This window comes from Scardinius erythrophthalmus, assembly GCF_964197995.2.
Source record: "Scardinius erythrophthalmus genome assembly, chromosome: 22".
Lineage (NCBI taxonomy): Eukaryota > Metazoa > Chordata > Actinopteri > Cypriniformes > Leuciscidae > Scardinius > Scardinius erythrophthalmus.
In genome coordinates this window covers 2,056,021-2,067,500 of record NC_138242.1, presented here as the reverse complement: position 1 = coordinate 2,067,500, position 11,480 = coordinate 2,056,021, and the positions used below count along the sequence as shown (strand labels likewise).

Sequence of the window (11,480 nt, the reverse complement as noted above, 5' to 3'; positions counted from 1 at the left end):
TAAGGGATAATATACATCCAGTCGGTGTTTCAAAGCATTTGTGTGAAACGAGAGAGAGCGAGTCCACGATACTGGATGGCATAATTAAATAACTACACAAAATATTGATTCGACTGAGTTTGAATATTTTATCAGCTCACCAAACGCAAAACTTCCACGAAGAAAAGCCGTTCCTAGTGAGCGTATAGCGCTGCTGACTCCAGTGACCCGGATGAGCCGGTGTTTCTGTTCTCAGAGGCTGTTATCTGGGAATCACTCACCGCTGGATGGAGCGATCGACCAATCAGAGTCAAGCGATTGACCAATCAGAGTCAAGCATTCCACAGAGCCGAGTAAGAAGCAGGATAACGCAGTGAATGTGAATCAGGAGTTGTCAGACCTGCGGTTGAGCTGCTCCATCTGGTGTGTGGATCCGGATCTCGGGATGCCGGAGCGTTTGGCCGCATGGATCGGCTTCTGCCATGTGGTGCTGCGGTTCACATGATCCACGTAGAACACCCGTCCATGACTGTCTATCCGCGCTTCCCAGTCTGTGCCGGTTACAGAGAAACACATCAGCTGACATATGAGACACTTTATGTCGACAGTCCACTTTAGACTTTCTACTCACTATCAGTAACTTTTGCAACTACATGTCAATGAACTCTCATTAGAGTATTAGTGGACTCTCTGCTAATACTCTAATGAGAGTTAGTTGACATGTAGTTGCAAAAGTTACTTATAGTGAGTAGAAAGTCTAAAGTGGACTATCGAAAGTAAGTGTAACCGAAACATATAAACACTTACAATCAGTCGAGTAGAGAAAATGTTAAGTTTGTGCACATGCATATCATATACTATATATGCAGTGTTCAATGCATAAAACATTGAAATGAACTTGAATTGATGTTGGCAAACAGGATGAAGAACTGGAGTGAAATTCAGCGAATTTTAGTTTTTAATAACGTTTCATTTTTCAGTATGAATGTTATAATACACACAATATAAGGAATATTTCAGGACACTGATGTAATAATCATAATCAATGTTCATAGAAATACAACAGCTGTTTTAAATTGGAATAATATTTCACTGTCTTTACTGTATTTTTGATCAAATAAATGCAGCTTTGTTGAGCAGAAGACACTTTACATTATAAAAAATAAAAATAAACATTACAAAATCTTACCGATACCACACTTTTTAACAGTAGTGTACCCCGGTATAGTGTTTTTGATATATTTTATACATTTCATTCCAGTTGCTGCATCTTGTGTGACCTGGACATCTACAGTAACTCCACATTCATGAACTGAACAGAGGGCAGTTGTTAAACTGGAGAACAACATACAGAATATGCATGAAAACACACACACACGCACACACACACACACACACACACACACACACACACACACACACACACACACACACACACACACACACACACACACACACACACACACACACACTCACACACACACGCAGGCACGCACACACACACACACACACACACACACACACACACACACACACACACACACACACACACACACACACACACACACGCACACACACACACACACACATAAACACACACACACACACACACACACACACACACACACGCACACACACACACACACACAGGCACGCACACACACACACACACACACACACACACACACACACACACACACACACACACACACACACACACACACACACACACACACACACACACACACACACACACACACACACACACACACACACACACACACACAGGCACGCACACAAACACACACACACACACACACACACACACACACACACACACACACACACACACACACACACACACACACACACACGCACACACACACGCACACACACACACACACACATAAACACACACACACACACACACACACACACACACACGCACACACACACACACACACACACAGAGATGAAGGCAGCAGGTTCATGGCCTAAGCGAGGGAAAGGAATGACTCAGGAAAGCTTACTTGGTGGTAATGGTTGATCAGCGCTTGTGTAATGATGGGGGTCGGGAAGATGAGTGAACGCATGATGGCTGATCTGCAAATGACAACTGCCTACAAACACAATCACAACACAGGCCATGACTTATGACAATCTGCATGTGCCATAAATCAGCGGTTCTCGACTGGTTGCGTGAGAATTTCCCTGTCAATGTAACATAAAAATAATAAAATAAAAAGTATTTTTATAAAAACAAAATGTTTCCCCATCAAGTCAAATGTAAAATCAATATAAAGTCCTGAAGCAAATCAAGTTGAGAACCACTGCCATGAATAATATATAGGTTGAATTCAGGACCAAATTTGTCACAAAGTGGCACAATTTACCTAGCCTGGTTCTACCAGACTCTCGTACATTTCATTTGTACAGAGAGTCTGGCCTCGCTCCATTGAGAAACGTTTACTTCCTTGTAGGCGGGTTCTCTGTTAAAGTTCAAAACTATTGGATCTGCCCAGAGTCACTCAGGATCTGCCATAGCCAATCGCTAACGTGTGGTCGTCCGAATGATCAGAGGATTATGTTTAGAATAAGATGTCTGTCTTTTATAAAGTTTATAAAGCGACGAGAATACTTTTTGTGCGCAAAAACAAACAAAAAAAACGACTTTATTCCACTATTCATTTCCTTCTCTCTGTTCCTCGAGTCTTGATAAAGCAGCGCGTCTGTGTGTTGTACGTCACACGTAGGCTCACTATTGGCCGACGCTAGTCATGTGTGTGATCACATCAACGTCATCGTTCTCAGCCACTCCCTCTATTCGCTGATTGGTCCTACAAAAAATTTGTTTCTGGAAACCTAAGAATATACAGCAGTCCCAGACGTAGTACTGAAGGAAAATGAAATTGAGCGGAAGTACGTAGGAGGGCGGAGCCAGGCTACAATTTACCTGAATTCACCATATATACTGTATGTAATAAACTGAAAACAAACATGAACATGGTAGCCTTTCTGGTGTCTGTCCATTAAATGGTGTCAGTGGAGGTGAAATATTAATTATTGAGCCATCATCGGTTCTCATATTCATGCGCGTATGAATGAGTTTCAGCAGTAATTGGCTGCCAAACTCATCACTGGTCAAGCCGTTTCACAGAGCGAGCAGCACAAGCAGTTATACAGGGGTTTTTACACTGGTGATGTTATTTTGCTATGAATCCGATCCGATCCGATACCAAAAATTCTGAGTATCGACCGATACCGATCCAATATCAGTGCAGTTTTAAATCAAGTAGAATTTCCATAACTCTGTGTGTTGAACTGATAATCACTCGTTTGTGTGTTAAACACAATCTACTAAATTCATTATAAAGAAAAACAACAAATAAACAAAATATATGATCATTATCTATGACAAAAATGCTATTTTAAACTAGATTAGTGGATATAAAAGTTACAAGTGCACAATAATTGAATACAATCTGAACATTTAGTGAACATAAACATTATTTAGTGGGGAACAAATAAGAGACAATAAGTGTAGCACTGAATCTGGTAAAATGTTTCACATTGCTCTTTGTATTGTTGTAAAATACATTCATGAGAAACGATATATATATATATAATATAAAATTAAGACATCTTTTAAATGTACAGCGCAGCTGTTTAATGAGGCAGCAACTTATGATAGATAGGACAGAACAAGAAAGGCTATTAATAATCTTTCATTGCGCAAAAGTATTATAATATGAGAGGCTCCAATACAAAGCGGCACAAAGTGCGTATGCGCATAACACAGAAGAGTATACACAATATCGGATTTGGATCGGTCTCGTCTGACCGATACCCGTATAAAAGTAAACCCAAAAAACCCTGGCCATTGGCCCCAAGCAAGCCCCGACGAGGCCCGATCAAGCCCTGAAAGTGATAGTGGAAATGCACTGTCTCTGGCACGCACTAGCAAGGCAAGTTTACACTAGCATGCACGTTTCTTTGCCTGACAGTGGAAACGCGGCTTTTGATTAAGAAATATCAAGAATTCATGCACACCCCTGCAGAAAAATCCAGCATAAGTCAACACTAATTCCATGATGGTCCAGTCTGGTTTATGATGATTAGAGCTGGTAAAATGCTGGTCTAGCGGGTGGCCCAGCTTAGTCAAGCTGCTTTCAAGCATAACTGAGTTGGTCCACCAGTACTCCCACTTCCCATGCCAGGGAGGAGCAAACCAGCAACTAACATCCCATACTGGACCCAGCATGCAGAACATACCTTGTGCTGGTGACTTTTCAGCAGGGACATTCAAGAGTTTAGCAAGCCCTTTCATCAATGCAGAAGTCTCCTCACCTGATGAGGAAACACTGGGCCCAGCTCCTGGCGACACCTCCACCGCCCCTTCTCTCTGGGGACTGTCCTCCGAGGACGACTCCCTCCACTGAACCGACCCGTCTCCTGGCTCCCTGATCTCTGGACTCTGCATCGAGTCCGAGACGGATTCAAAAGCACTGTTCTCTTCCTCCTCTTCCTCCTGCGAGGAGAAGACGGTGCTCTCCGACAGCCGTGTGCTGTCGACCGAAGAGAGACGTGTGTGGCTGCACAGGTGGTTACGACCCTCGTAGCCCGAGTTGCTGTAACAGGAAGTGCTGTAACAGGAAGTGCTGTAACAGGAAGTGCTGTAGCAGGAGTTGTCACACAGTTCGCACTCACTCACTCGAGGATCCCTTCTGCTTACACACACATCCCCGTCTTCGCTGTCCGGCCGAAGGGTGCGAGGCGAGGGTCTTTCCCCCTCCAGGAGTTGGTTGAGTTCGGACAAGCGCTCGATGGAGAGGCTACGTGGTAAGGTACGCCTGCAACACGGTCTAGGACACTCAGGCACGATTGATGGAGACTGAGCTTCAGACACCTCATCTTCATCCTCCTCTTTGTCCTCTGGGGGTTTGACAGTGAGTTCTTCTGATTCTGGATCAAGAACTTCGTCTTCATCTTGGCTGTCATGGTGGCATTGAGCTGACGGTAAGCTGTGCAGCAAATGATGAATGCGGATGTAGTGAGACCGTGGCGTCTCGGGTTCTTCACAGGCTGAGGCGATGACTGTCTCTAATTCGGACACTGGAAGCGAACAGGGTCGGCTTTTTCGCTTCAAGGCACCTCGCATCCTTGGGGAACAGGGTTCCTCCTCGTTCCCATCTCCTTCCACCCTCATGTCAACCCGCTCTGAGCTTCTCTCAACCTCTACATGCTCTCCAGTTGGTCTCATTTCATCTCCACATGTGTCTTCAGCATCATGGTTCTCCAGTTCCTCCAAAGGAGTCTCGGCCACAGTTTCCTCGGACTCTATTATTCCAGGGTCTTGCTCCTCAGTTTCTCCTTGAGTGGCATCACTCAATAGTGTCTCTCCTTGAGCTGTTACAAGCTCATCGGCTGATCCTTCAGCTTCCGGTTGGGGATCAGCTATTGAAGTAAGCAGCACAGCATCTTGGGTCTCTATATCGGGAGGACTTTCGGCGGGCGGCTCCTGGGTGTCAGGTCCCAAACTCAATGCATCTTCTATAGGCAGATCAGAAGCTGCTGGTTGGTCCTCGTTGGGCTCCAGCTCAGCCTCCTGATCAGGCACCACATCAAAGACTGGCATTGCATTGAGGGATACTTCTTCATCATCTACCAAGGAGAACAAACAAATCTCTCAGTACGGTTAAACAGACCAGCTATGAAATACCACAAGACACCTTTATCAATAATCAGTACTTGTATTGAAATTTCCTGTCTGAAAGGCCCTGTTTAAACCTGGTATTAAGACACAGTTTGGTTGATCAGATCACAAGTAGACGAGGGACACACATTCCCGTTTAAAAATGGTGTTTTAATCCGTCTCGTTTTTCCACTTTCGACCACTTCTGGGGCCGGTTTCACAAAGATAGACTTTGACTATGGCTTAGATATAGTAGATAGTCAGACTTCTAAATCAGACCGTAGCACAAAGCAATTAAGACTCTGACTATCTTAAGTAGAACTACACTGCAATGCATTCTGGGTAAAATAAGACACTTTTCAAAACAAAAAAACATGGCGGATCGAGTAAGCACATTCAACCGCTCAGTGCAGTTTACCCCAGCGGAAAATATGTGTTTGTTGGAGGAGTATAACAGTTACAAGGACATTTTACTTGGGAAATTTAGCAGAGAATGTAGTAACAAGAAGAAATGTTTAAATTATGAGCCATTTTCCCTTTTCTTTTGGCTGTTTGTAACGTAACTGATTGTTACTGCTGGTTGCCAAGGTAACAGAGAGTCTTAGACCTAAGTTAGCCTGGGGGTAAGAGGTGTCTAATGTTTTTTGGTCTAAATTAAGTCAGTCTTTATTTTTGTGAAACAGTCTAACTTGCATTAGACTAGTCTATGAGCACATTTTAGACTTGTCTAACACTATAGACCGGTCTAAAATAGCTTTCTGAAACCGGCCCCAGGCCTGATTTCTTCGAGGGGAGGGTCTATGAGCGGGAAAATATGATGAGAGAACATTGTGCTTGGTACGTTTTTTGTCTTCAAACCAATCTTGAGTCTTCAGCTGACATAGTTTAAATCCTGTTTGGCCAGAGCGCTTCCCATAACGTTCACGTATTAGGCCAGTAGACGGTCATTTGTTTCTGTTTGAACACATTCGACCACATGTGAGTGTTTTCACTGTGAAAGCAATCCGGTTAAATGCATTTTTGACTACCTCTGGAAGTGGTCAAATGGGACAAGTTAAAAATTTTTAGATAAGGTACAAAGTTGTCCTTTTAAGGTTTCTGCCCCAGTCTCTTTCCCATACAATAAAAGAACCAGTGATTGGTGACTGAGTGACCAGGGTACAGTACAGTAAAGCACTGTAAAGATGGTCCATATAAGTCTCTCCAGCACAACTCTCAGGTCTCATTGCCGACTTGGTATTCGTCGCCCAAGTCATATAAACTACTTTCATGGTACTTTAAAATGAGGTGAGTAAATTATGACAGTTTTCATTGTGGAGTGAACAACTCCTGTAGGTTACAGGTTGCTATACTTTTGGAAATACAGTATTAAAGTCACCATGTAGTCAATAATTGTATCCCTTAAAACTCATCTTTGATCATCAAAATTACATATTTAAACGATTTTTCCTTCATGCGTTAAAATAGCTTGGATGTAACTCGACACCCTTGCCTCATTTAGTATGTACGGTTCTATGAATATGCAAATGAGCCCGCCTCCACTCCCTCACTCAGCTCGGAGATCCACTGGTTGACGATCACACGTTGATCTGATTGGTTACAAGGTAGTTTGTGACGTCAGAAACACCAGCGATTTCAAAGCGTGTTTTTGAGACTGTCTTTGGTTCACTGCAGTTTTAAGGAGGAAATACTCAGCAATGCTGTCGACTTATGAATTTACACATGCTTTGTCTTAAAGCATATTAAAAACACCATATAGACATATAAACAACATTAAAAGCTTGATTTTCACCACAGGGGGACTTGAAGCAGTGTAGATGACCGCTGTAGTGCTGCTTGCCTTTAGTTTAAACAGTAGAGCATGTCACTAGCAACCCTAACCTCATGTTTGGACAAAAGTGCCTGACTTCTGAACAAATAGTCACATATTAACAAATACACAAACAAATGATCTCAGGATTTGTACTGTTAGTTTTGCTTATGTTGTGAGGAAAGCAGATACAGTGGTAAACATCCTACAGACCTGGATGAATTGATGAGGTTATCTCAAAACGAAACTGCAACTGGCCGCTGACATGATCTGTTGGGAGCCGTCGGCCTAAAGGGTAACTCACCACACGGTCCCTGTTCACACCGAGACGAGAAAGACAAGGATGCTTGACATCTTAAAATCTCACGGCAAATTACCCATAAAATAAATCTTTAGGCACACCAAAAACCTATCTGTGCATTGTCTTTTAAATTAAAGTACCTACTTGTAAACATAAACATATTTGGTTACACTTTATTTTAAGGTGTCACTGTTACAGTGTAATTATATATTTAAGTACAAAGTAATAATAATTAACTACATGCACTTACTATAGACCTTATGTAGCCCCGCCCCTTTTCAGCGCTGCGCTGCGCTCGTTGTCTTTTGACTTCCGGTCTGTATTTTCACAGTGATTTTGCCTGTTTATTAATGAACGGCTCGTTTTAAAATCTTCCCGGTCGACTGACATTTGTTTAGTCATATGCTTTAAACATCACAGTCCTCATGATAACTTTTGTTAACTTTACATTAAGTAAATCCACTTCAAAAGCTAATTACTCCTGGACAGCGATGCCATAGATGCCATGCAATATACAGAGCGACCGCAAAAACGGAAGTTAAAAGACAATATTCTAAAGATGGCGGCGCCCTCGTTTCTCTGGCGCATAAGGTCTATAGGGTTAGGGTAGGATTAGGGTTTGGTTGAGGGTTAGTTGCATGTAATTATGCATAATTTACTGTTATTGCTATGGTAAGTACAGTACATGTAACAAGTGTAACAAGGACACTGTACAATAAAGTGTTACCATATATCTTTAGGTCTATGAAAACTGGAATCCTGGAGGAAAAACATGCAGAAATGGACCAGTAGTTTGAGAAACAAGTCAATAATGAGAGTGTAATCGCAGTTTTCAGCAGGCTCACAGTCAGATAATTAATGTTTGTTCAATTATTATTTAGCGGAGACCTACCCGATAGCATTCTTCTCCAGCAGCCTCTGCACAGGCACGACCAGCTTTCCCAGAAAGCGTTTGATGATGGGTCTGCTCTTGGCAAATTTATCTTTTACCTCAATCTCCAAAACGTCCGTCGGCAGGGACACAAAGTTAAATCTCTGTGAATACAAAATCAAATAAGACTGCTCAGTTCTAAATCAAAATACTTTTGTTAACCGCTGATATTCGGTGTAGTTCCTTCTCTGTGTGATTTACATTCTATTTCATTAAGTTTGACACCTCGAGGAAATCTGATGGTTCTGAACACACGGACTGGAAATATGTTTCAAATATGTTGCTGCATTCCTGACCTTCTCAAATGGCTAATCATGAATTAGATTTATAACAATTATGTATTTTGTGAAGATTTTTATTCATTTATTTATTTATTTTTACAATTTGATTTTTTTTAAAGTCTTAGGAAAATAATAAAAATAATAAAAAAAAAGAAAAATAAAAAAAAATAAAAAAAATAAATAAATAAAATAAAATACATAAATAAAAATCCATAAAATAAATAAATAAATAAATAAATAAATAAAATACATAAATAAAAATACAAACGAAAATAAATAAATAAATATAAATAAATATACAGAAATAAAAATAAATACATACATAAATACAAATATATATAAAAAAAGAATCGACGAATGAATGTCCCCCTTGACTTATCAGAATATAAGTCTGCATGCAATACACAATTTTCTCAGGGATGCTGCATGCTGGCCGGAGTCCATGGGAAACTGCAGTGCTGACGGTGTGTGTGAAAGCACAGGACTGGAGTGTATTGTTCCCTGTGGCAGTAAACCGAGGCAGCACGACTCGTGTTCAAGGAGGCACAGGACAGCGCCACACAAGCCCAAACTCAGCAGCTTCTGCAATCACAGTGACATTAAACCCCTGCCCATCTAAACCCACTGAGTCCTCCACAGCACTCTGGAGAGACGAGGCTCAGAAAACACATTACGCTAGTTAGAGACGGTCTGCAACTGTGCGAATGAGTGGAAGATAACAAACACACGCAGAGAAGAACGACTCTGAATCCGTTTCGTTTAGATGTTCAGGGGTTGTGTGTTTATTTTACAGCTGCTTGTCTGAAAGAGAGAATGCTTACAGTCTACAGAAACACATTTAATGCAGTCAACAAACACATTTAATAAAAAAACACCAATAATAATAGCATGTTTTAGACATAGCACAGTAATATAAGATAACCAGATTTTTCTCAAAAGGTTGTTTCTAAAAGAGGTCTCTTCACCAAAGCTGCATTTATCTGATCAAAAATACAGTAAAATCAGCAATACTGTGTCATGTTATCCTTAATAAATTTGTGTGATACACTTTTTTCAGGATGTTTTGATTAATAGAATTTTCAAATAATTTATTTGACGATTGCAGTGTTTATTACAAACGATTTATCGGTGCACATCATCATTATTGTGTTAAAGTCCTGTTCCTGGTAATGTTGAATGAGAATCAGTTCCTCTTGCAGCATCTCTTCTCTTCTCTGATGATGAGGGCGGGGCTTTAACCTGTCACTCACATGAGATCAGCCAATAGCAAACCACAACCAGCCAATCAGTTCCACACAGACACAGTCAAGCCCCGCCCACATCTGTTCTTGTTCCAGAAGAGTTTCACTCGGATATACGACACAATAGAGGAGAAAAGACGAGCACAACTTCCCTTTCATGAAGACTTTAAAGCATCCTTGCAAAAAAAAAATAATAATAATCTTACTAACCACAAACTTCTGAATGGTAGTGTGTGTGCTATTGTTTTTAGTACCATGCTATATAAATATTATAAGGATAATCATATTGCAATTATTCAGTGAAATGGTATCAAAATAACATGGTAACATGGTATTACCATGTTATTTTGATACCATTACATTGAATAATTACAATATGATTTTTTTTTTTTTGTAATTGATGGCTAATATAACTGCAAGTTTGTATTTTTGGTACAATGTAAAATGTGATGCAATGCAAGATTATTTTCCAAAATGCACAGATTGTATGTGCAACACAGGCCAGGTTTCTGAATCCAACAGCCGGATCTGAGACTGTAGGGCAGGAGTAAAACATCCGACGCAAGCAGAAGCTTAAAACACTTCGAGAACGTCCATAAATAAATCAGAGAGAATAAGAGCTTGTTCTGCGGTCAAACGCGGTCCACTGACCAGCAGAAAGCAGCTGAAGGAATGAAGATCAACTCTCACACTCCACATGCGATATAAATAGTAATGTAAAAGACAAATTGTAAGTGTGTGTGTGATTATTAATGAATGAGAGCTAGTGTGTGTGTGGGTTTCAAAGCTTTAGTGATGCAGAAAGACACTGTCAGCAGGAATAAAAAGCCCATTAGTGGAGAGGACAGAAAATGCCTTTGGATTTATAGAACAAAACACCCAAAATAAACACAAAAACCATTAGGCCTGTCCCTCGACCAGCACAGGATTCCACATTCACTCTCGAGTGGACAGAGCTTTCTATATTCCCGCATCAGGAAAAGATTTAAGCTGGTAAATGTTATCATTGAGTGTGATGAAACATTAAGGCAATAGTGTAAACTGAGGGATGCCCTTCAGTCGGCAAACGGCCAGAGTTTGAAATCCTAGAGCAAAAAGAAAAAAAACATTGGAGGACAGCAGAAAATAGATTTACAGGTCCTTTAAATGGAAGAGGAAATATAATTCTTGGCTTTTCCGTTCGTGGGATCCGTGCATCACATGTCTGTGCTTGAGTCTCGTGTTTGCACATTCTTGCATTCGGCA

The 11,480-nt window shown here is 41.0% G+C and overlaps 1 protein-coding gene across 1 annotated transcript in view; it reads right to left on the bottom strand.

Moving 5' to 3' along the window:
* hecw1a (HECT, C2 and WW domain containing E3 ubiquitin protein ligase 1a) overlaps positions 1 to 11,480 on the bottom strand; it is a gene marked incomplete at its 5' end in the record, with an annotated part of 69,631 nt that overhangs the window by 42,010 nt on the left and 16,141 nt on the right. The window contains 5 exons of the mRNA XM_081352120.1: positions 380 to 530; positions 2,010 to 2,099; positions 4,327 to 5,640; positions 7,695 to 7,795; positions 8,675 to 8,817. Of these exons, the coding sequence (XP_081208246.1) occupies positions 380 to 530; positions 2,010 to 2,099; positions 4,327 to 5,640; positions 7,695 to 7,795; positions 8,675 to 8,817 (1,799 nt within the window). The remainder of the gene's footprint in view (positions 1 to 379; positions 531 to 2,009; positions 2,100 to 4,326; positions 5,641 to 7,694; positions 7,796 to 8,674; positions 8,818 to 11,480) is intronic.